A 26,846-nucleotide genomic window follows, 5' to 3' on the forward strand; every position below is an offset into this window, starting at 1 on the left:
ACTCGTCCGTATTACGGTCTAGTGTGACCCCGGCCTAACAACTGTATACTGACTAAATAGGAGCTGTAGACATAAAATAACCCAAAATTTCAATTTAGACTATACTCAAAAGTGCTTATTATTTATTGTACAAGTGTAAGAATAATACAAAAATAATAATGTAAAACTGGCCACTCCTAGCATATTAAAAGGAACCGAACCCTCCTGAAACCAAAAATCAGCATTTTCCACCAACTTCCTCTGTTCTTCCTACACATTATCTGATTTTTATTATTTTCACTGCTTACAGGAAGTTCGAGAGAGCAAATGGACATGGGATTTGGGCACGTGATGTATTTGTGGTTCAGAAGTGAGCAAAATCCCTCATACAGAAGACAGTAAGTATCAGAGGAGGCGTAGCGTGCTATCACTGGAAGAAATGAAAAATTTTTATGAGCAATCGTTGGATGAATCCAATACAGGTAACAAAAAATATATGTAAGAGACACGATTTTGATGTTGTGCGAGCCAAAGGTAGAGTGAAAAGTAGAATTATAGGATTGGAAATCAGTGACTGGAGGAAAAAAGTAAATAGAGTAGTAGTGACCCATAATAATGTTAGATGTTAATAATTGGAGAAGGACATTTCTTCAGTTCTAGAACATTTCGGATCTATGGAATCATTTGTTTCAGTATTTTGGACTTCAGGAGCCTAGAGCAAGATCTTTGTTAGCTCGATAACTAACCTTATAAAATAACTATGTAGAACATTACTATAAATGAAAGAAAACCAGGATGAATTTGTGACTTCTCACATACTTAAGATTCTTGTTGATGTTGTCCCCAAGATGCAAACTGGATCGGCAGTGTTTTAATTGAGCTCCGTGGTTCCTTGTGAGATGAGAAGATTTGCAAATGACATGATTGCTAACATGATTATAAAAAATTCCCCTGACTTGATCTTTTTTAGACCAGCTTATTATAATAGTTTACCACTCTTTGGTTACACCCAAGTCTTGGGGATCCAAAGATTTTTTTTTTCTCTAAGCTCAGATGTGTTACTGAAGGATGTACATATTGCCTTTGATGCTTTGTAGGTTCTCTCTGGAATTAGATCAGTAGTAATCTATATATCTGATGTATTTAACATATTTCATAGACAGTGGCCTATTGCTAACAGCAGCAGACCACTCGGCCACTATGGGGCCCATGAGTCAGGTGGGGCCCATGAGTCAGGTGGGGCCCTGTGCAGCATCGGCACCGAGTATCAAGCTTTCAACTTTATCTGCTTGCTGGTTGCAGATACACTTGAAAACAATGATGTAACAGTGAGCCATCACTCCCTCCTCCATCATTATCCCTGTGTGTCTGAGCTCTGACATCTCAGATCAGCGAGCGTGATGACGTCACTAGAGCTCACTCTGCAGAGCTTCAGACCACACACTGCAGAGACTCTGGAGAAGCGGAGGAGGTATTTTTTTTCTAAATTATCGAGTACATTGTGGGTGCCATTATACTATTTGGAAGGCTTTGTGGTGGCCATTATGATATTTAGAGGGCTATCTGGAGCCAATATACTCTTTGGGGGAAATGTATTGGCCATTATACTATTTTAAGGGCTATGTGAAAACCATTATGCTATTTGAAGGGCTACCTGTGGGCATTATTGTATTTGGAGGGCTATGTTGGAGCCATTATGCTATTTGTAGTGCTATATTGGGGCCATTATAATGTTTGGAGGACTAATGGGGGAAATTATACTGTATGTAGGCCATTTTACACTGTGGAGAGTTGTGTGGGTTCCATCATACTGTGTGGAGGTTTGTGTGGGGGATCATTATACTGATTGGAGGGTTACGTGGGGGGCATTATACTGTTTGGAGGACTAGTTGTGGACAATATACTCTATGCGGGCCATTTTACAGAGTGGAGAGTTGTGCGAGATCCATCATAGTGTATTGAGGTTTGTGTGGGGGTCATTATACTGATAGGAGGGCTATAAGGTGGCCATTATACTGTTTGGAAGGCTAGTGGGGGCAATTATATAGTGTGCGGGCCATTATATGATTTCTGGGTTTATTATACAGTGACGTATGGTCCATCATACTGTGTGGAGGGTTGTGTGGTGCCATCATACTGTGTGAAGGATTGTGGGGGCCATTATATTGTATGAAAGACAATTATACTGTATGGACGGTCATTATAATGTATTGAGGGCTGTGTGGGTGCCATCATGATGTGTGGAGAGCTGTGCCAGGGCCATCATACTGTGTTGGGGTCACTGGGGGCATCATACTGTGTTGGAGTCACTGTGGGGGTGTCATACTTTATGATGAAGGGGTACTGTAGGGTCATCATACTGTGTGTGTATGGAGGGTACTGTGGAGGAATTTATTGTGGTGTATCATACTGTTTGGAGGGCACTTTTGTTGGCCTCATACTTTATGGGGGCCATGAGAAGGATGTCTTAATTTGTGGGAACACTAAAGGGCTTCATAAAGAGCAACATTACTTTGTAAAGGCTGAAAAGTTGTGAGGTGTGCTCTTTGGTGACCGAGCTACATATTATTTTGTTATGTGGGTACCTATTAGTACTTCTGCTATGGGGCCCCATGATTTCTATGTACACCCCTGCTCACCGGACTAGCAATATAGTGCTTGCAGTAGTAGTCACCTAGTTTTCAGAAATAATCAATGTTTCAGCATAAGTAAGTGGACTTACAGTTTCTGCACTGCTGGTAGACCCAGTTACAATATCTAAAAGTATACATGTCTTTATTCACAATGTCTATAACTACGTGTTTCGCGGTCTAGCTGACCTCTTCATCAGAATAACAACATCTTGCTATAAGGCTTGATGGCATGTAATGGGCAGGATAAATAACGATAAAAGAAAAACATACAAAACCTATAGTACAAATATGATTTTTATAGGGGCAAATACCCCTATTTAAATTTCTAAATAGTTCAATTTTAGTTTGGGGGGGAGGATGACAAACTCCTTTTAATAAAATATTTAAGAATCTCATCAATAGGTAATTGTTTATTACTTCATAATTATGTTTGTGCGCCTGCTGCCCCACACAGCATATTGAAACCCGGGTCAGTACCTTTCCTGCCTCATGTTTACCTTTCATTTAATTTAATTCCTTATTGGAAAGATAAAGCTCTCCATAATTATATGGGGTAGCATTGATGGTACGGCATTATATTTACATCTATTGATTTCCCGTATCACAATATATAATTTTGTCAGGCAGGACATTCACATATCCTTGTATGTTTTCTAAGTGGTCTATTCACTAGAGTCCGATGAGTCCCGGTGTAAGATTGTGACCACTGGTGTCGGCAGACCGCTCATCGGCACGGGTCCGGTCATGGTCACGAACTCTGCGACCGTATTTGTTATACCCCTGAGTCTATTCTTGTTCATTATTGGAAGAAGTTGGTTCTAATTTCAAACCATTGTACATTACATAGTGCTTTATTCTTCTTCCTTATTCAAGATTTTTCAATGTTATTCCTCTTTGGAACAATTTGGCTTTTCCAAAGAATAACACGGTTTGCCTCAATCTGGTTATTATGCTCAGGTGCTAACCTCGAGGGTCTCAAGTGTGCAGTCCTCGCACTTCAATGTCTCACTGCCGTTCAACAGTTGTAACACGTACAGGGATTCCCTGTTTGTTAGGCAATCCCTGTATATGTTGCGGCTGTCGAACGGCAGCGAGACATGCAGCCGCAACATATTATTCGAGCACGCCGAAGTCACTCGGTCAGCACACGAGCATGCTGAGATAACAACTTATCCCAGAATGTTCACTCATCACTATTACTGACTTTTTTTTACCTGTTTCAATACATTTATTATTATTATTATTTATTTATATAGCATGGTGCAGTACATGAGAAGGGGTTACATACAAAAAGGTAAAAATAAGGGCCGAGCTTTGGCTGCAAGGGAAGAATCTAGGCTTCCTGGGACTAGAGGTACCCTGGAGAGGTATCAGAGGGCTCCAATGACAACATATTTTCCCGGAGTTAGTCAACATCGCTAAGCGGGCCAAAGGGCCGGTGAACTTGTTGTTACATGCCAGTGGCAACGATTTGGGCAAACGCAAAATCGCTGAGCTCTATACAGTGATGACAACAGAAATGGAGCGTTTTACCTGCCTTCTACCAGATATGATATGGGTGTGGTCAAAGATAGTACCACGAGCCATCTGGCATGGAGCAAGGGATGCTAAAGCCATAGAATATGCAAGGAGAAAGATCAACGTGCGGCTGGCAAAACTTGTGATGGGAAGATGTGGTATTGTGGTTCGCCACCACCAGCTGGAAGGAGATAACTCAACACTATTAACACCGGATGGAGCTCACCTCACGGACATTGGTCTTGACATATTTTTGTCCGGCTTACAGGATGGCGTCAAACAGGCCCTAATGCTGATGGGTAGAGGTTTGAGTCCTGTGTAGGTCATACACATGATCCTCCGTGGTGGAAGATGTGGAGAAGGGCAAAGGTTCGTAACCACTCATTGGCCTGTTTGCCTGTCTGTCGCAGACAGGGCCTTTGGCGAGGAGCACATTATAACATATAATTGCCTTTCTCTGCTTATGAAATTAATAAACTGTGACCGACCTGTTTCAACCCATCTAGACCTGTCAGTGTTTTCATTACAGGACTGGTGGGAGGGGGGAAGGCACTGTTTGAGACACGCCGGTCTCCACAATCTGGTAGACACGGTACTAATTAAGGAACGTGCCTCTGACTGTGGAGCCCATATGGCTAAAGTTCAAGAGAAATACTGCTCAGAGCCCAATTCCCTCCCTTCCACCACTCCCAGGTGATGCACTAATTGGGACACCCAACTGACCAATGGGATTATTATAGGGGAAGGGTCGTCCAGCTACACCTACATAGGTTTAATTCAGGTGCTGGGGGTCAATGCTGTTCTCTCCCCCTCCCACCCGCCAATGGCCAATAAAGTGCATATCATTCTACATATTATGTGGATTATTAACCCTTTAAATACGGACTGATAGACTATATCCTTTTTTGATAGTAGCCTCTAAATGTTTGTTGGTTTGGGGGTTTGTTATAGAACCCTGTGTATTAAAGGCTGTGTTATAGTCAACAGATTGTTTCTTTAGATTATGCAAACTCTTGAGGTTGTTTGCCTTTTTGTTTCTCGGTTAGAGTGTGGTGTGGTCTTGATATGTGTTATGTCTCTAATGATTTAAAGAAAGTGGTTGAATGGTTTCATACAGAGGAATTGTTCTTCCAACTTTTAGACTGTTCAGTAATTTAGTGCAGTCTGTCTCTTGCCCATATTTGTGACTTTTTAAAGATAAGATCCTCCTCAAGTTTATAGATCTTTGTGGTCAGTCTCGGACTGGGCTGGCAAAGGCCCACCTGTAACATTGATTCTTGGGGCCCACTGTTCAGCTACATACAAAAATAACTCAAATTTACTTTCATTTCTATCCAATATTAATTTAGCTAGCTTGTTTAATTCATGATTTGAATATACCGTACTTTTTTTCAGCAAATTGTGAATCAAGTGTAGTAGCACTACTCATTAGCACTCCTTGACAGGGGCCTACCAAAGGGTTCTCCTGCTCCCCTGTTGGTCAGTCCGAGCCTGCTTGTGGTGATGTTTTGATTTATCTTGAATAAATCCTCATGGTTATCAAGTGTTTGGAGTTTGCCGATGAGAGAGGCAATTTATGCTGTTAAAGTCTTGCCAAGTGTTGACCTCTTTTGTATAATACAGTTACTTTTGGCACTTTAAGCACCCCATTCCTCAGAAAATGCCTTGTCTTTGAAAATTGAGAGTTGACAATTAGACACAAGCCTCTGGGTATGATATTTTTGGTGACATAATTTATTTTTAAATATATATTGCATCATTATTCTAGTATAGTTCATCATTTTCTAACTTCATAAACAAATTGGTCATGGTTTTAGTTTGTCTTTTTTTTGTACACAATAACTCGTTTTATCTCAATTGTTCATATTGAATAATTCCTGTGAGTTCAAACTGTATTTCGAAACCAAATATTCTCTTTGTAGTCTGTCAGTTGTGAAAGTAATTCACCTTGGCTGTAAAATTTCCTTAGAGTTGCTATAGTCCGACTCCTTTTGGCTGGAGGTGTCAGGACCCCTGTTGATGTTTCTGATATAAACCCGTGAAAAAGCCTGATGGGGCGAAACTGGTTGGGTTACATGCAAATTATGTTTTATCTGATGGACTGGTTTTAACTGCATATCCTGTGTTGCTGGAGGTGTCAGGGCCCCTGTCAATGTTTTTGATGTAAACCCGTGAAAAAGCCTGATGAGGAGAAACGAGTAGGGTTACATGCAAATGATGTTTCATCTGATGGGCTAGTTTGATCTGCATATCCTGTGTGGCTGGAGGTGTCAGAACCTCTGTTGATATTTCTTAGGGTACCGTCACACTATACGATTTACCTACAATCACGACCAGCGATATGACCTGGCCGTGATCGTAGGTAAATCGTAGTGTGGTCGCTGGGGAGCTGTCACACAGACAGCTCTCCAGCGACCAACGATGCCGAGGTCCCTGGGTAACCAGGGTAAACATCGGGTAACTAAGCGCAGGACCGCGCTTAGTTACCCGATGTTTACCCTGGTTACAAGCGTTAAACTAAAAAAAAAAAAACAGCACATACTTACATTCTGGTGTCCGTCAGGTCCCTTGCAGTCTGGTTCCCGCACTCAGTGACTGCCGGCCATAAAGTGAAAGTGAAAGCACAGCCGCTGTGCTCTGCTTTCACTTTACGGCCGGCAGTCACAGTGCGGGAAGCAGACGGCAAGGGACCTGACGGACACCAGAATGTAAGTATGTGCTGTTTGTTTTTTTTTAGTTTAACGCTTGTAACCAGGGTAAACATCAGGTAACTAAGCGCGGTCCTGCGCTTAGTTACCCAATGTTTACCCTGGTTACAAGCGAACGCATCGCTGGATCGCATCGCTAGATCGCTAGATCGGTGTCACACACACCGATCTAGCGATGACAGCGGGAGATCCAGCGATGAAAGAAAGTTCTAAACGATCTGCTACGACGTACGATTCTCAGCAGGATCCCTGATCGCTGCTACGTGTCAGACACAGCGATATCGTAACGATATCGCTGGAACGTCACGAATCGTACCGTCGTAGCGATCGAAATGTTATAGTGTGACGGTACCCTTATTCATGAAAAAGCCTGATGAGACTAAACTGGTCGGATTACATGCAAATAATGTTGAACCTGTTGGGCTGATTTTAACTGCATATCCTGTATAGCTGGAGGTTTCAGGGCCCCATCAATGTTTTTGATGTAAACCCGTGGAAAAGCCTGATGAGGCGAAACCAGTAGGGTTACATGCAAATAATGTTTTATCTGATGGGCTGGTTTTAACTGCATTTCCTGTATGTATAACATTCTAGTTAGGAGAAGTATATTTTATTTAGCATCTATGTAGCATACTGCTTTATGTTCAGTATAGTCTCCTTATAATTCACGGCTATCTATTACTTCAGAGCAGTCATGCATCCTTGTACATTGTTATGCCTGGCCATATTAATATCATCTCAGGCCTCTGCAGGTTCTTGAAATATATAGAACATAGCAATTTGAATTGCAAGACAAAGTAGAGAAAGTCCAGCGGATTCACCACCAAGTACAGTTAGGGCCAGAAATATTTGGACAGTGACACAATTTTCGCGAGTTGGGCTCTGCATGCCACCACATTGGATTTGAAATGAAACCTCTACAACAGAATTCAAGTGCAGATTGTAACGTTTAATTTGAAGGGTTGAACAAAAATATCTGATAGAAAATGTAGGAATTGTACACATTTCTTTACAAACACTCCACATTTTAGGAGGTCAAAAGTAATTGGACAAATAAACATAACCCAAACAAAATATTTTTATTTTCAATATTTTGTTGCAAATCCTTTGGAGGCAATCACTGCCTTAAGTCTGGAACCCATGGACATCACCAAACGCTGGGTTTCCTCCTTCTTAATGCTTTGCCAGGCCTTTACAGCCGCAGCCTTCAGGTCTTGCTTTTTTGTGGGTCTTTCCGTCTTAAGTCTGGATTTGAGCAAGTGAAATGCATGCTCAATTGGGTTTAGATCTGGAGATTGACTTGGCCATTGCAGAATGTGCCACTTTTTGGCACTCATGAACTCCTGGGTAGCTTTGGCTGTATGCTTGGGGTCATTGTCCATCTGTACTATGAAGCGCCGTCCAATCAACTTTGCAGCATTTGGCTGAATCTGGGCTGAAAGTATATCCCGGTACACTTCAGAATTCATCCGGCTACTCTTGTCTGCTCTTATGTCATCAATAAACACAAATGACCCAGTGCCATTGAAAGCCATGCATGCCCATGCCATCACGTTGCCTCCACCATGTTTACAGAGGATGTGATGTGCCTTGAATCATGTGCCATTCCCTTTCTTCTCCAAACTTTTTTCTTCCCATCATTCTGGTACAGGTTGATCTTTGTCTCATCTGTCCATAGAATACTTTTCCAGAACTGAGCTGGCTTCTTGAGGTGTTTTTCTGCAAATTTAACTCTGGCCTGTCTATTTTTGGTATTGATGAATGGTTTGCATCTAGATGTGAACCCTTTGTATTTACTGTCATGGAGTCTTCTCTTTACTGTTGACTTAGAGACAGATACACCTACTTCACTGAGAGTGTTCTGGACTTCAGTTGATGTTGTGAACGGGTTCTTCTTCACCAAATTAAGTATGCGGCGATCATCCACCACTGTTGTCATCCGTGGACGCCCAGGCCTTTTTGAGTTCCCAAGCTCACCAGTCAATTCCTTTTTTCTCAGAATGTACCCAACTGTTGATTTTGCTACTCCAAGCATGTCTGCTATCCCTCTGACGGATTTTTTCTTTTTTTTCATCCTCAGGATGTTCTGCTTCACCTCAATTGAGAGTTCCTTTGACCGCATGTTGTCTGCTCACAGCAACAGCTTCCAAATGCAAAACCACACACCTGGAATCCACCCCTGACCTTTTAACTACTTCATTGATTACAGGTTAACGAGGGAGACGCCTTCAGAGTTAATTGCAGCCCTTAGAGTCCATTGTCCAATTACTTTTGGTCCCTTGAAAAAGAGGACGCTATGCATTACAGAGCTATGATTCCTAAACCCTTTCTCCGATTTGGATGTGGAAACTATCATATTGCAGCTGGGAGTGTGCACTTTCAGCCCATATTATATATATAATTGTATTTCTGAACATGTTTTTGTAAACAGCTAAAATAACAAAACTTGTGTCACTGTCCAAATATTTCTGGCCCTAACTGTATATGGATCACACGATCTGTGTGCAGCAATGAAAGGCAAAATGACATCCAGCTCCAATAATCCGGTAACATTTTATAATGACTCCATTTACCATCCTAGGAAACAAGACAGACACCAGTGCAAAAACTGATGTGCTTTGAATTAAATTTGTTATGTTGATTACAAACAATAACCAGATATTCTACTTCCATCAAAATAACATACCTCACTTGGTACCACCCTATAGTCGGCACTGCTCGATACTCAAAACAATTAAGTAAAAAAATGTATTAAGTAATAAACAATTACCTACTGATGATGTTTTGACATGCTTTTATTAATTATTTGCATGTATTATTTACTTATTGTTATGACTTGTTGGCTTTTTTATGTGTTTAAGCCAGAATGTGTTTGTAAGATGTTATTATTCTGATGAAGGGGTCAACTCGACCCTGAATCGTGTAAATGTAGACATTGTGAATAAAGACATTTATGTTTTATGTATTTTTCAACCGGATCTACCAGCAGTGCATAAACTGTAAGTCTGATTCTTTATGCTGAGACTGCGAATATTCCTTCACTGCTATTAGGATTCCCAATAGCCTACACTGGACAGGCAAAGCAGCTGGATGTGCTCTTTGTGGAGACATGTATTGTGTTCTGTACACAAGGCCGTCCTTAGCTATGTGCAACCTGTTCAGTCGTACAGGCTTCATAGTGTGGACCCTCACTAACAATAGATAATCGAGCACTTTTGATGCATCATATTGTGTATGGGGCATTGTGGGGGCTTCATACTGTGTGGGATAGGGAAATTATCGAAGTGCCAAATACTGGACCCCCACTAAGGATAGATAATCGAGCACTTTTGATGCATCATATTGTGCATGGGGCATTGTGCGGGATTCATACTGTGTAGGATAAGGAAATTGTTGAGGTGCCATGCATTAGATCCCCAGTAAGCATAGATCATCAATATCTAAGTACTGGAAAACCTTTTTAAAGTGGTTGTCTGGCCATACTAAAAACTGTACAGGTTCTATAAATGGGTTAAAAATAACAAACATGGCCACTCATGTGTTTTGAGTGAAAAACAATGGGTTTTGGGACACCAAAGGGTAATTTTGCACATTTCATTCTAAAATCGTCTCTGTCTGTGCACAAAACACTAAGTTGAGTGGGCTACCTTAGAGGGGGTGATATACATTTAGATATCTTTCCCTCACCCTTTCCCTCTATGTTTACATACAGTATTGTTTTATAACCGCTTCCTCTCCTTCCACTTCAGTTATTTCAAAGTCCTTGTGTCACGATTGGACTGGCGAGTAAACTGGGACCAGGGGCACCTTTCCTGGCCCTAGCTCTAGGGGGCACCCTAACTCGCCCTGTTCCCCGGGATACCTCAGATGGCGAGGATGCCGGGGCCTCCGCCCTCGCCCTGTCTCCTGACTGTCGCCCTGCGTCTGTCTCCCTCCCCCACCCGGGGAAGAGAGGCGCTACCGTGTGCAACAGTACACTAACCCGACAAACAGGGGAACAAAGACAAGGGTAAAAAGAAAACTCCACTGACACAAAATATGCTCTCACAAATAACCAGGGTGTGAAGGACGGGGAGGGTAAATAAGGCAGGTAAGGATGAGGAACTTTCCAAACGTACAAACCATACAACTGTCACACAATAAATTCCTCCAGCTCTCCAAACACCAGCTCCTCACTACTCCAGGTCTATCAAGCAAGTGCTATCTCAGACAAGGATCTGACCAGAAGGCCTAGCTTTTATAGGAGAGAGGAGTGGCTAACCGAGCACAGCTGAAAGCAGGAATTTCCACATGGCCTATTAACCCCTGTCCTGCTGAAAGAAAACAAAACACCTTTAATACACAGGAGAAGTGCTTCTTCTCAGCGATGAAGCAGAAGCCGTCAGACAACGTGGTCTTCTGGTGCTGCTCTGTCGTGGTAACTCCGTGACACCTTGACAATGAAGCTGTCTAGATTGATCATACATTTATATCTGCACATCTGGTCAATTTTTTAATTTTCGAATCAGAAAAGACTGAGTAAAAAGTCCTGTGAGAAACCAAAAGGGTAGAAAAGGTTGTAAAATTGCCAAGTAAAGCACAGCTCTAGGATACTATTAACTTATCGAATTCTACCTCCATCATGGATGTCAATGTTTTCCTTGCTGTGGGGCCAAATGTTTAAAACTGAATAAAACGTAAATAGGAAATTCCTCTAACCCACAGTTTCCTTTCTTAAATATAACAAGCGCTCAATCACATTTTTTCATACTCTAATTTACTTTATATAACTTTTTGGTTTTGCTGAGCAAAGTATTTACTACGAAATCTGGAGATACCATTGCAGCATGCACAATGTCCCAAAGGCCTCATAAGCTGTCATCACCATAGAAAGGAAATATGTGAGTTCGTAATAGTCGTTTGGATGTCAGGTGTGGGGTGACACAATGTTTTCACTTGAAAAAGGATGTGGAAAATGATCTCACAGTTGAGGCTTCTAAGAGGGAATCTCACATGTGTCAGATGCCATCAATATATTATGGCAAATTTGGCAAATTTGCGTTAATTTGCTTCCCATGTTTGTGAATGCGTTTTCTGAAATCTCTTTCACATGCATTGGAAGTTTTGCCCCTGTAGTAAAACAATCTTCTCAGATTAATAAGAAGTGTATTACAAATTTCCTGCTGTTTAATTGGTCGAAAAGCCAAGGATCCGTCCCATTGAATGATACTAGGGAAAATGCTTGAGTGGAAATAGTCTAAGATTTTAATCCAACAAGATTTTAGCAGGTGATTCTTGCAATTAACAAATTATCTGTTGGAGACTTCTCCTGCATGTGTCCATCCCTGCTATCAAAAAGATAAAATAGTGACTTACTCTTAGCTTGTGCTGAATTTTGTGTTTCACACACTCCTTGAAAGGACTCCTTGAAAAAGCCACTTAGGCGAAACGTACGTTGGAGTTGGAGTCCTTGAGGGTCACAGATCATCTTCACACTGGTACTAGTATTGCTCCAGAGGTTTTATGCACTTTTTTTGTCTTGATTAGACTATTTATTATGAAAGCATATGCACTTTATTAAGATAGATTGTCCATTTCTTTTTTCATCCATCTTCTGCACCTTGGAGGGCTATATATTATTTTTCTAGTATATATTTTTTATTATATGGATTTGGTCTCCTCATTCGGTATATCTTTTATATGCTGTAGTATTGTTGGTTGTTTCCTTTTTTGTACTTTTTTTTGTTTGTTATTATTTTTTGTAATAAAATTATATTTTTATACCCTTATTGTGATCATTGCTATTACTCTTGTGTCATCCACCCAGTGGGGCTTTGTACCCTGGCCTGTACCTGTGTCCAGTGACTCTTGTGTCAGCTACCCAGTTGGGCTTTGTACCCTGGCCTGTACCTATGTCCAGTGTCTCTTGTTTTTGCCACCCAGTGGGTCTTTGTACCCTGGCCTGTACCTGTGTCCAGTGTCTCTTGTTTCTGCCACCCAGTGGGGCCTCGTACCCTGGTCTGGGTCCTTGTCCTTGTGCCTTGTCCCGTTTCAGACCCTGTCTGAACGTAGTCCACTACCTGTGTCCGTTTGTATCCCTGTCTGTAGCCTTTCCTATTCCACTGTGTGTTTCCTTGTGCTCTTTGCTCCGCCTCCTGTGGTTCTGCTCTTAGCTTCACCTCCTGCATTTCTGCTCTTAGCTCCACCTTCTACATTTCTGCTCTTTGCTCTGCCTCCTGTGGTTCTGCTCTATCTCCGCCTCCTGCACTTCTGCTCTTTGTTCCACCTTTTGCAGTTCTGCCCATGGCTCCACCTCTTGCAGTTCTGCTCTTGGCTCGGCCTCCATCGGTTCTGCTCTTGGCTCCACCTCCAGTGGTTCTGCTTTTGGCTCCGCCTCTTGCGGTTCTGCTCTTGGCTCAGCCTCTTGCAGTTCTGGTCTTTCCTCTGCCTCTTGCGGTTCTGGTCTTTTGCTCCACCTCCTTCAGCTCTGCTCTTTACTCCGCCTCCCTCGGCTCTGCTCTTTGCTCTGCCTCCTGAGGCTCTGGTCTTGGCTCTGCCTCTTGCGACTCTGCCTTGCATCCGCTCTGCCTTTCTGTCCTGCTCTACTTCCATTCTGCAACCTGCCGGTCAGGTCCCTACCTGTTCCCATATACCCTCCAGTCCAAACAGGTCCCTACATGTTTCCATATACCTGCCCTTATTACTGTCCCTATTGTTACGCCCACAGGGTGTGACAAGGTAAAGTGGACTCACTAGACCACTGATGGTGCAGTGGTGGCTGTATACCCGATACTGAAAAGACAGGAGAGTAGATCTCATAAACCAAAAGATATTTATTAACAAAAAGGAAACAGGTGTCAGAGGGAGAGAACCTCTGGATCACAGCACTGTACCACGTAGTGGAGCACCGGGCAAGGTGTACCCCTATACAGGGATTCCCCCGTCACAACACCAGGTGGCCTGAATGCTACGAATCCAGGACCAGAGGACGACCCATACTGACAAACTAGCAACACAGTAGAATACTTGGGCCAGCTGGTGGGGACAATCCCAGAAGCTCCATGAAATCCAGCAAGGTAGTTTCCACTGGTAGCAGGGTCTGGAGGATTCCGTGAGGAGAGGCAAGACGACCTGGAGTGAGAACCGGAGAGACCAGAGAAGTCCAGAATGGGATTCACCAGAAGAGGACTCTGTAAAAATAGAGATATAAGTAAAGTGCAGAGCACAACAGAGCGTGGCCTGAAGCTGCAGCAACAATCCAAAGAATGAACACATAGCCCAGGCATCCTCCCTAAAGGGGAGGGTGCTATTTATGCACAGAGCATCATAACACAGACGGCCCTAATAGCGAACAGGTGTCCTGCTGTTTCAAGTATGTGCAGGAAGTGGGGCGCGGCTCCTAAGAACATTTCCAGGAGACCTGCCAAGAGGATGCAGGTTCTTAGCAGAGAAAGAAGCCGCAGATCGTCTGGAGCCACGGACAGGGTGAGTAAAGCTGTGTGATAGGTGCCGGTCTCCCTGCACAGCGGAGACCGAACCTGCGGCTGAGGGCATGACACCTATCTAGTCAGTACCTGTCCTGCCAGAATACCAGCCGTGTCTGCCTGTGCTGCCAGAGTGCCAGCCGTGCCCGCCTGCCAGGGTCTTATCTGTACCTGCCTGCCACTATCTCACCCATGCCTGCCTGCCAGTGTCTCAGCCATGCCCGCCTGCCAGTGTCTCACTCGTGCCCGCCTGCCAGTGTCTCAGCTGTGCCCACATGCCAGTGTCTCAGCTGTACCCGCCTGCCTGTGTCTCAGCCATGCCCATCTGCCAGTTGAGCCCGTTGCCTGCTCCAGTCCTAGCGTTCCGTCCCCCAGTGGGATCAGCAGCCACAGCCAGACACCACCCTGGAATGGTACCTGGCAGCTACCTGCCACACAAGCCTGACCTCACCATCAGAGGCTCCAGAGAACACCAAGGTAGCTGCTAGTCACGCCCCTTCCAGGGTAGTCTGGTTTGTGGCACATTGGGGCCACAATCCCCTCGCTCATGCCACCCAGTCAAGACGTGAGCATGACAGTCCACTTGATACAAAAGCCAAATATGCAATATAAAACTTAGTTGTCCCACCACTTACTTCCTTCAAAGCCTGGTCGGGCATAGAGTCTATGAGTTACGATATCTTAACCTGTAGAATCTTGGCTCAGTCATCACACAAAAGGCATTCCATGGGAAGCAGATTTTTGTGAAAGTTGTTTCTTTGCACTATCAAGCATAGTCAAGAAATGTTCAATGGGATACATGTTAGATTACTCACTCATAGAATCATAGAATGGTAGAGTTGGAAGGAACCTCCTGGGTCATCTGGTCCAACCCCCTGCTCAATGATTTTCAATGAACAGATTGGATGGTTTGTTTAACAGTCAACATAAAGCTGGCCATATGTCAGCTGAACTTGCTGATATTGATGGGTTCGGCTGATAGTCTAAAGTGTATGGGGGTGCCGGCTAAATGATGGTCAAAAGGGATGTCAATCATGCATATATGATTTCATACTGCCGATCGCATTGTTCTCCCTGAGATAAGCCACTGGCCATCATGTCAGTCGGTGGTTTTCTCATAGAGAACACAGGAGAACTTGGCAGAATGAGCGCTCCTGTGTTTGGTAGAATTGGATGAGATGGCTGTCAGCCGAAGCATCACTCTTCCAACAGCTATATATATATATATATATATATATATATATATATAATGGCCATCCAATATGTATAACCACTTAAGGGTTTTGGTTTGGGCAGTAGGATGATGATGGCCAACCTGCTATCCTTGGAGGGCTTTTACAGTTTTTGTATGCCAAATGGACCAACATTGCACAGTCTTTGAAAGAAAGAACTTAGGTGAGGCAACTAAAATTTTATATCCTTATTTTATCATTTGTTTTAAGTGGATACTGTGAAATAAAAGACAAATTACAAAAAATCTGAATGTCTCTTTACTTCTGAGTTGTCTCTGTATTTAATTTTAGTATCGAACATAATGTCTAACTCAAAGAGGTTATTTCAGTATCCAACAGAGTTTAGAATTAAAATCTAATTCACTGATTGCTCATACATATGGGCAAATCGTTTGGTCTGTAGGGCAGATTGAATGGCCTAATGAAAACTTATAGTAACTAAATCCCTTGAGATTCAGCAAGTCTTTGCTTCCTCTGCTTTAGCAGTCAATCTTAAGAAATAGGAACTTATAGCATAAGATAAGTTCTTATTCTCTAATGTAAAATTGTTCTATCTTCATATTTTTCATCCTCTTTCCTTACACTCATTTCCGCAATGCTCTTATCATCAGAGTTTCTAGATAGCTTATATCCTTATTTTGCTTAGTTTTTGTCTAAGTAAAGGGCGATCCTTCCGGACACAGACTTGAAGACAACGGGACGTGTTAGATATGTTGCTGATCTACTTATAATGAAGCATCTGCAAAACTCATGTTTTCTTCAAGACTAAGGCTAGGTTCACATTAGCGTTTCTGCGTGCATTGTATCATCTGCATATGCAAATGCATACCAATGGGCATGCAAAAGCATGCTTACTCCGGCGCATCATCTTACGCATGACGCAAACAAAAACGCTGCATGTGCATGCGTTTAAATTCATTTTAGCATGCGTTTGCCTTTTTTATGCGCATGGTGGAGGCAGTGACATCATTTTCTGGACATGCGCAGTCTAAAGTACGCATGCGTATAGGACGCACACGTACGCATGTCATTGTGTACCCATGTGTTCCCATAGGCAGTAATGCATTTTTTATCTGCAATCATCCGCATGCGGACGATTGCGCAATATTTGATGCCTCAAAAAATGCAACATGTTGCGTTCGCCGAACATCGACACACATCGTGAAACGACGCATCCGCATGCAAACACATGTCCCTGCGTACACCATGTTAAAGATATGTACGCATGACGCATGCGGATGTATGCCGATCATACTCTGCGCACAGAAACGCCAATGTGAACCCGGCCTAAGACGTTTTCTTTTGTCCTGTCGTGTATCACATACTATCTGCTAACTGATTTCTAACTGATTTAAAGAGAACAGTGTAATGAAACATTAACCACAAAATGGGTTTGGAGCTGGACTTTGTGCTGGCCAGTCTTTTAGGCAGAGTCTAAGGAGCACCTTGATATTCACCCTCCACAAAGATCTGGACTTCACTTTATGGATCCTAACTTCCTTCTGCAGAGACAAGCTGACCAGTGTAGCCAGATGAAGGAAAAACAACACTAGCCATCGTCAAACCCAAAGAATCACTAAAAATGAGACGGGGTTACCACAACAGAGAGGAGCCAGAGGACCGAAGCAACTGATTGATTCTACTCCTGCGCTGAAAAGAAGCAATTCACCTTCTTTTAAAATGGTGTTTATTTCTTTGGGCAGAACAGGTGTTAGTCGGCCATGTTGGAAACTCTGGGAGTATGAGCTCTCAGCTGAGCTTGGTTAGCCACTCCCATCCCCTATATAATCTAGGTCTTGATTCAAACCCATGTCAAAGCTAGCTTATGTTGCATGGCTTGGAGGAGAGATGTTTATATGAGAAGGAGTTTTGGAGGAGTTATCTGTGACTGTTGCCTGGTTTGTAAGTGTAATACTTCCCTTCCCTCCTCTTACTTTGGTTATTCCCCCATCCTCCACTCCCTGATGTATTCCACTGTTATATATGAGTGAATATTTGTATGCTTGGTATTTTCTTTTATCCTTGTTTGTGTTGCCTTGTTTGTTGGGTTGGAGTACTGCGGTGCACAGTAGCAACCCTCTTCCTTGGGTGGGGTAAGAGAACAGATGGAAAGCCGATTCAGGAGATAAGGCAAGGGCGGCGGCCCTGGCATCTTCACCTTCAGAAGTATCCCAGGGAATAGGGCGAGCTAGAGCGCTCCCTAGTGGTAGGGACAAGCAATGAGCCCCTGGTCCTGGGTCACCCGACAGCTGGGTCATGACAGACAGAATAAGAGCCTAAAGCATAATCAGGGATGGCTGGATCAGAATGCAAAACGTTCAGAAGAGTTAAACAGTCTAAAGGTACCTTCACATTAAGCGACGCTGCAGCGATACCGACAACGATCCGGATCGCTGCAGCGTCGCTGTTTGGTCGCTGGAGAGCTGTCACACAGACCGCTCTCCAGCGACCAACGATGTCGGTAACCAGGGTAAACATCGGGTAACTAAGCGCAGGGCCGCGCTTAGTAACCCGATGTTTACCCTGGTTACCATCCTAAAAGTAAAAAAAAACAAACAGTACATACTTACCTACAGCCGTCTGTCCTCCAGCGCTGTGCTCTGCACTCCTCCTGTACTGTCTGTGTGAGCACAGCGGCCGGAAAGCAGAGCGGTGACGTCACCGCTCTGCTTTCCGGCTGACCGACGCTCACAGCCAGTACAGGAGGAGAGCAGAGCACAGCGCTGGAGGACAGACGGCTGTAGGTAAGTATGTACTGTTTGTTTTTTTTTACTTTTAGGATGGTAACCAGGGTAAACATCGGGTTACTAAGCGCGGCCCTGCGCTTAGTTACCCGATGTTTACCCTGGTTACCAGTGAAGACATCGCTGGATCGGTGTCACACACGCCGATCCAGCGATGTCAGCAGGGAGTCCAGCGACGAAATAAAGTTCTGGACTTTCTTCAGCGACCAACGATCTCCCAGCAGGGGCCTGATCGTTGGTCGCTGTCACACATAACGATTTCATTAACGATATCGTTGCTACGTCACAAAAAGCAATGATATCGTTAACAATATCGTTATGTGTGAAGGTACCTTAAGGTTCTGTCGAAATGGACATTTACTTCAGAGACGTAGTGAAAATAAGATGGGTTAGAATACTAGGTCAATATATGGCACAAGATAGTATAGCAAAGATATGATAGAGGGAGTTCAAAATATTGTGCAAGAACCTCTGGCATATTAATGTAGGGAAAATTACCTTACATCATTTTTATGCATCGCAACCAAGTCAATGTCAAGTTTCCTTAACCTTGTACATATGAAAATAGGAAAGACCTTTCAGTATCAATTAATCAAATAAACTTTGTCTTTCCACTTAGATATGGACGCATCTTCAGCTAACTTCAACGAAACATTTTTTAGCCACATAGGTGAGAACAAAACCAGAACGTTACCTATATACCGGTTATATTTATAAATGTAGTCATTCAGATAATCTTTTATTCCCATTTTAAAAAGTGTTGGCAGGGGTCCTATAGGTTGGATCCCCACTGATGATCAAGTAATGGCATTATCGAGTAGATGCCACTGCTTTATAAGATGGTAATCCCCCTTTACATCTTGTCAATATGAACCTTTGAAATCCATTCCTAATTCAGAATATTGTGACCCGTACCCCAAAGTGACAGCACTGTAACTCATTATCTTTCCTAAGCTCTGCTCCCTCTGACGTCATATCTTCTGATGCCATGACAGCTTAGATTCTACCCAAACATGACAATCTTATTGATGACATGTAAGACAAGACTACTATCTGTTAAAGTTACAACATAGATTAACAATCAGTTTTTTATTGTGAGTGTGGTCACAGTTTCTTCTCATTTTTTGAACAGGACGACATCCAAAGAAAAGCCATGGTTGGCTGTCATTGGCTTTGATAGTAATATTGGGCATCATATTTATCATTTTGGGCATCCTCACCGGCATCCTGTTTGGTCATTGTAAGTATTGTAGTCATAGTGGTATGCATACCATATCTTTGTGCTAAAATGTTTACCCTTATTTGGCATTTTTTTTTGGGTGGTTTGGTGTACTATTCTTTGATGTCTTGTTTGCTTGTGCCACAGCCTGTAATCTTGTTCCTAGGACGGAGTGTCTCATGATTTGGTTCCAGTTAAATAAAGCAGTATGGGCTCAATTCATTATTGCTTTTGAGATTGTTTTTTGTTGAATATTTAGAGTTTTGTGCCTTTATTTTTTTTGTGCCATATTTATCTTTCCAGTAGTGCCTTTTTTACGTCTATTCTATGTTTCATAGTTTTTATGGTTCAAGGAAGACACAGGTCCATTGAGTTCAACATACAACCTAACATGTTAATCCATACGCCAAAAACTTAATGAGGCAGATGCTAATTTTCCCATATTAGGGGAAAAAATATCTTCCCGACTATACACATGGCAATCAGACTAGTTCCCTGGATCAATGTCCCATTCCAGAATCTAGTACCCAAAATCTGTAGTATTATATTTTTTGAGAACGGCATCCAAGTCCTCCTTATACTTTTGCAGTGAATCAACCATTACATCATGATGTGGCAGAGAGCTCCATAGTCTCACTGCTCTTACAGTACATGGTCAGTAATCGGCAGCGCTTTGGACGCAGCACATATCTAATGCATCCAAACCGCTGCTGGCTTTTGAACGCAGGTGAATCCGCATGTGTTAATTGAACCGTGCGGAATCACCGCATCCTATACATTGTACGGGTGAGATTTATCTTGCGGAGACTTGTGTCTCCACAAGATAAATAGACATGCTGCAGTCTGGAAAGACGCACCGCATGTCCATCTCCGCAGGGAAGCCGCGGGTGTCAGAGCATGCATATTGGACATGGGATTTCTTGAAATCCTATCCATTATGCTGTAGCATGTGGCCTCTGCGGGTTGGACTCTGCGGATGTAAGCAGCGTTCAACCCACAGTGTTTATTGACTGTGGGAACATCCCCCAAAAAATCATCTGTGATTAAAATTGAACCTTCTTTCCTCTAGATATCGAGGATGCTCCCTTGTCATCGTCACAGGCCTAAGTGTAAAAAGATCATTATAAAGACTTCTGTACTGTCCCCTCACATATTTGTATTATTATTTATTTATATAGCACCATTAATTTCTTGGTGCTGTACATGAGAAAAGGTGTTACGTACAGGGTTATAGATATCGTTTACAGTAAACAAATTTACAATGACAGACTGGTGCAGAGGGGAGAGGATCCTGTCCTTGCGGACTTACATTCTATGGGATAATTGGGAAGAGACAGAAGGTCGGGGCAGCGGCAGCTCTGGTGGTGGTAACGCGGCAGCTCCGGCAGTGGTGATGCGGCAGCTCTGGTGGTGGTGAGGCGGCAGCTCTGGCGGTGGTGATGCAGCAGCTCTGGCGGTGGTGATGCGGCAGCTCCGGCAGTGGTGATGCGGCAGCTCTGGTGGTGGTGAGGCGGCAGCTCTGGTGGTGGTGAGATGGCAGCTCTGGCGGTGGTGAGGCGGCCGCTCGGGTGGTTGGTGACGCGGCAGGTCAGATGGTGGTGACGTGGCAGCTCGGGCTATGGTGAGGCGGCAGCATTGTACATTGTTTTAAGATCGCCCCTCAGCCTTCGTTATTCCAAACTAAATAAACCCAAGTTTGATAAACTGCCTTGACATTGCAGTTCACCCATTCCCTTAATAATCTTGGTCACTCTTCTCTGCACCCACTCTAGTTCAGCTATGTCCTTCTTATACACCGGAGTCCAAAATTGTACACCCCGTGTTTCACTGTTGGGATGGTGTACTTAGGCTTCCAAGCTTCTCCCTTTTTCCTTCAAACGTAATGATGGTTATTATGCCCCAAAAATTCAATTTTAGCTTCATCAGACCACAGGACATGTCTTCAAAAATTCAGGTCTTTGTTCCTGTGTGAATTTGCAAACATTAATCTGGCTTTTTTAGGTTTCTTCAGAATCCAAATCAAAAACTGCTTCAAATACACTATGAATACTCTTTGATATTAATTTTTAAGTGGATCCACAGAGAAAATTTGAAATGCACAGCACTGGTAAATTTCTCACCATCTGTTTGAGATTTCATAAAAAGTGATCCACATTGTTGGTACTCTAAAATGCAGCAGATTTTGCAGGCTGGAAAATTTGGTGCATATCTGCCCAGAGTGTACTGTTCTAAAGATCTGTGCTGGTTTAGTCGATTTATGCTTTGAGTACTACTGTCTATTGACCCATATGTACCATATCATGCTCAAACAATACAAATCCAGTGGAACAAGGGTTACAGACCATTTTTTACTGAACTACCATAATCTTCTCACAGCCAAAATTGTACACTGAGACACACAGCAGCAAGATAAGTGGATATTATGGTGGAAATGCTGGGCTACATTGTCAAAGATGAATAAATCCATAGTGTTGGTCCATTTCTGTAGAATGTCATCTACAATATTGGATGGAAATATTATAATATGGATGGAAGCATATGCATATAAACCAAAGCGTGCTCTTAACCCTGCTAATCTCTGATCACCTGTTTTGTTTTTTTTAGTTTGCCAATGTGGGTGGAGTTTAGGGTTGTCAATGCTTTCGCCTGATTGATTATTTGCGATTTTTTGAAAAACAAAATTCTAGAGACGCCATTGTCTCCTGCAAAAGAGTTAAAATAACAAACAACAATATTCCTCACCTTTCTGCAGAGAGTGTGATAATCTGCTACATCTAGATGGCACGTTGCATGGTTGCATAATGCAACCATCCAGCCTGCCATCCAGCAGAGACACTGATCAGCATGTGCTCAGTGTCTCTCTGTGAACTCCTATTACTTTTCTGATGGCATCACGAGAGTGAGAAAGTTCTCATGCTCGCGGTGCCATCAGAAAGGTCCTGGGAGTTCACTGCCAATTAACTAACTTCACTTACCTGATGTCAGAGTGCTCATTTTATACAATATGATTATGGGGTTAGTAATGGGGGCTTCTTATAGACGCCTCTCCATTACTAACCTCTGGGCTTGACGTCACCTGACAATACAAAGTTGACATCAACCCCCCAACTATCACCTCACTTGCCACCACTACAGGACAAGTGGGAACAGCGAGGCTAAGTGCCTGAATTGGCACATCTTATAGATGTGACTTTTCTGGGGTGGCTGAAAGCTGATGAGAGCCAGTATTCATTACCCTTCCTAGGCTATTAATATCAGCCCACAGCTGCCTGCATAGCCTTTGCTGGTTATTAATTATAGGGGGACCCTAAGTCATTTTTTGAGGGGGTCCCCCATTTTATTAGCAAGTAAAGCTAAATTTATACAGCTGTGAGCTGATATTAGTAGGCTGGGAAGCTCCATGGGTATTACCCCCTTCCCAGGCTATAAACATTTACCCCCAGCTGTCGACTTTCCTTCTGCTGGTTAAGAAAATTATGAGGGAGCCCACTCCATTTTTTTTCAGAAAAATAATCTTTTAATAATTAAATACATGTATAGTAAACTGCGCACACACACTGTTGCAATTGTATGTGTCACTGACATCTATATATCTATCTATTCTATGTGTATTTACTGTATGTAAACCATCTATTCTCTTCTGTCGGGTCCTGCTGTATTTTACTGTAGGCAGCTGCTGAATTGACGGCTGTTATTTAATCTATGTATCTATCTATTTTATGTATATATACGGTTTACAGGACAGACAAAGTTTGGAGACACTTTCTTATTTAAAGATTTTTCTGTATTTTCATGACTATGAAAATTGTAAATTCACACTGAAGGCATCAAAACTATGAATTAACACATGTGGAATTTGTTGTGAATTCTGTGGCTGAATTCACTCCTGTGGTCACAAGTGGTACTGCAGCTTCTGGGCTTCCTCCCTCAGGTGTTCTAGTGAGCTCGTTGGCTGCCTTGTTATTTAACTCCACCTGATTCTGTCTTCCTTGCTCCTTGTCAATGTTCCTGTGTTGGATCTGAGCTTCTGGATCTTTCCTGTGGCCTGCTGCTCTGCTTAGATAAGTGCTTCTTTGCTTTTGTTGCTGTTTTTTCTGTCCAGCTTGTCTATTCGTTTTTGCTGGAAGCTCTGAGACGCAAAGGGTGTACCGCCGTGCCGTTAGTTCGGCACGGTGGGTCTTTTTGCCCCCTTTGCGTGGTTTTTTGCTTAGGGGTTTTTGTAGACTGCAAAGTTCTCTTTGCTATCCTCGCTCTATCTAGAATATCGGGCCTCACTTTGCTGAATCTATTTCATCCCTACGTTTTGTCTTTTCATCTTGCTAACAGTCATTATATGTGGGGGGCTGCCTTTTCCTTTGGGGTATTTCTCTGAGGCAAGTCAGGCTTGTATTTCTATCTTCAGGCTAGTCAGTTCCTCAGGCTGTGCCGAGTTGCATAGGTAGTGTCAGGCGCAATCCACAGCTGCCTTTAGTTGTGTTTAGGATAGGTTCAGGTATTGCGGTCTACAGAGATTCCACGTCTCAGAGCTCGTTCTATTGTTTTTGGGTTATTGTCAGATCACTGTATGTGCTCTGATTGCTGGCACACTGTGTTACTGGATTGCCTTCAGAACAGTACAAGGAGCCAAAACTAATGATTCTCAATAGAGGGAAAAAAGAAGTTCTGACATCATTTTTTTTTCTCAGCTCTGTGTTCAGTCTTTTTTTTCCCCTAGACATTAGGGTGCTTCAGGACACAGCTGTGGACATGGATATTCAGGCTCTGTGCTCTTCAATGGATAATCTCGTTATAAATGTACAAAAGATTCAAGATACAATTGATCAGAAATCTATGCTAGAACCAAGAATTCCTATTCCTGATTTGTTTTTTGGTGATAGAACTAAGTTTCTGAGCTTCAAAAATAATTGTAAGCTATTTCTGGCCTTGAAACCTCATTCTTCTGGTAATTCAGTTCAACAGGTTTTGATTATTATTTCTTTTTTGCGCGGCGACCCTCAGGACTGGGCATTTTCTCTTGCGCCAGGAGATCCTGCATTGAGTAATGTCGATGCGTTTTTCCTGGCGCTCGGATTACTGTACGATGAGCCTAATTCAGTGGATCAGGCTGAGAAAAATTTGCTGGCTTTGTGTCAGGGTCAGGATGAGATAGAAGTATATTGTCAGAAATTTAGGAAGTGGTCAGTACTCACTCTGTGGAATGAATCTGCGCTGGCAGCTTTGTTCAGAAAGGGTCTCTCTGAGGCTCTTAAGGATGTCATGGTGGGTTTTCCTATGACTGCTGGTTTGAATGAGTCTATGTCTTTGGCCATTCAGATCGGTCGTCGCTTGCGCGAGCGTAAATCTGTGCACCATCTGGCGGTATTGTCTGAGATTAAACCTGAGCCTATGCAGTGCGATAGGACTATGACCAGAGTTGAACGGCAAGAACACAGACGTCTGAATGGGCTGTGTTTCTACTGTGGTGATTCCACTCATGCTATTTCTGATTGTCCTAAGCGCACTAAGCGGTTCGATAGGTCTGCCGTCATTGGTACTGTACAGTCCAAATTCCTTCTGTCCATTACCTTGATATGCTCTTTGTCATCGTATTCTGTCATGGCGTTTGTGGATTCAGGCGCTGCCCTGAATCTGATGGATTTGGATTATGCTAAACGTTGTGGGTTTTTCTTGGAGCCTTTGCGGTGTCCTATTCCGTTGAGAGGAATTGATGCTACACCTTTGGCCAAGAATAAACCTCAGTACTGGACCCAGCTGACCATGTGCCTGACTCCTGCACATCAGGAAGTTATTCGCTTTCTGGTGCTACATAATCTGCATGATGTGGTCGTGTTGGGGTTGCCATGGCTACAAACCCATAATCCAGTATTGGATTGGAACTCTATGTCGGTATCCAGCTGGGGTTGTCAGGGAGTACATGGTGATGTTCCATTTTTGTCTATTTCGTCATCCACTCCTTCTGAGGTCCCAGAGTTCTTGTCTGATTACCGGGATGTATTTGAAGAGCCCAAGTCCGATGCCCTACCTCCGCATAGGGATTGTGATTGTGCTATCAATTTGATTCCTGGTAGTAAATTCCCTAAAGGTCGTTTATTTAATTTATCCGTGCCTGAACACACCGCTATGCGCAGTTATGTGAAGGAATCCCTGGAGAAGGGACATATTCGCCCATCGTCATCACCACTGGGAGCAGGGTTCTTTTTTGTAGCCAAGAAGGATGGTTCGCTGAGACCGTGTATTGATTACCGCCTTCTTAATAAGATCACTGTTAAGTTTCAGTATCCCTTGCCATTGTTATCTGACTTGTTTGCTCGGATTAAGGGGGCTAGTTGGTTCACTAAGATAGATCTTCGTGGTGCGTATAATCTGGTGAGAATCAGGCAAGGAGATGAATGGAAAACGGCATTTAATACGCCCGAGGGTCATTTTGAGTATCTAGTGATGCCGTTCGGACTTGCCAATGCTCCATCTGTTTTTCAGTCTTTTATGCATGACATCTTCCGTGAGTATCTGGATAAATTCCTGATTGTTTACTTGGATGACATTTTGATCTTCTCAGATGATTGGGAGTCTCATGTGAAGCAGGTCAGAATGGTTTTCCAGGTCCTGCGTGCTAATTATTTGTTCGTGAAGGGATCAAAGTGTCTCTTCGGTGTGCAGAAAGTTTCATTTTTGGGGTTCATCTTTTCCCCTTCTACTATCGAGATGGATCCGGTTAAGGTCCAAGCCATCCAGGATTGGACTCAGCCGACATCTCTGAAAAGTCTGCAAAAGTTCCTGGGCTTTGCTAATTTTTATCGTCGCTTCATCTGTAATTTTTCTAGCATTGCTAAACCATTGACCGATTTGACCAAGAAGGGTGCTGATTTGGTTAATTGGTCTTCTGCTGCCGTGGAAGCTTTTCAGGAGTTGAAGCGTCGTTTTTGTTCTGCCCCTGTGTTGTGTCAACCAGATATTTCTCTTCCGTTCCAGGTCGAGGTTGATGCTTCTGAGATTGGAGCAGGGGCGGTTTTGTCACAGAGAGCTTCTGGTTGCTCAGTGTTGAAACCATGTGCTTTCTTTTCCAGGAAGTTTTCTGCTGCTGAGCGTAATTATGATGTGGGCAACCGAGAGTTGCTGGCCATGAAGTGGGCATTCGAGGAGTGGCGTCATTGGCTTGAAGGAGCTAAGCATCGCGTGGTGGTATTGACTGATCATAAGAACCTTACTTATCTCGAGTCTGCCAAGCGCTTGAATCCTAGACAGGCCCGTTGGTCGTTATTTTTTGCTCGCTTCAATTTTGTGATTTCGTACCTTCCGGGCTCTAAAAATGTGAAGGCGGATGCTCTGTCTAGGAGTTTTGTGCCCGACTCT

At 43.2% G+C, this 26,846-nt stretch overlaps 1 protein-coding gene across 2 annotated transcripts in view; it reads left to right on the forward strand.

Moving 5' to 3' along the window:
* Positions 1-328: 328 nt before the first annotated feature.
* Positions 329-26,846, forward strand: part of LOC138677021 (CD209 antigen-like protein C) — a 56,856-nt gene continuing 30,338 nt past the window's right edge. The window contains exons 1-3 of one of the 2 annotated variants that reach the window (XM_069766815.1): positions 329-461; positions 18,897-18,947; positions 19,410-19,517. In XM_069766815.1, coding sequence (XP_069622916.1) covers positions 419-461; positions 18,897-18,947; positions 19,410-19,517 — 202 coding nt within the window. In that variant the 5' untranslated portion in view covers positions 329-418. The remainder of the gene's footprint in view (positions 462-18,896; positions 18,948-19,409; positions 19,518-26,846) is intronic. The other variant, XM_069766814.1, reaches the window with a different exon arrangement.

Source organism: Ranitomeya imitator, chromosome 4 (assembly GCF_032444005.1).
Source record: "Ranitomeya imitator isolate aRanImi1 chromosome 4, aRanImi1.pri, whole genome shotgun sequence".
In the NCBI taxonomy this organism is placed as follows: Eukaryota; Metazoa; Chordata; class Amphibia; order Anura; family Dendrobatidae; genus Ranitomeya; species Ranitomeya imitator.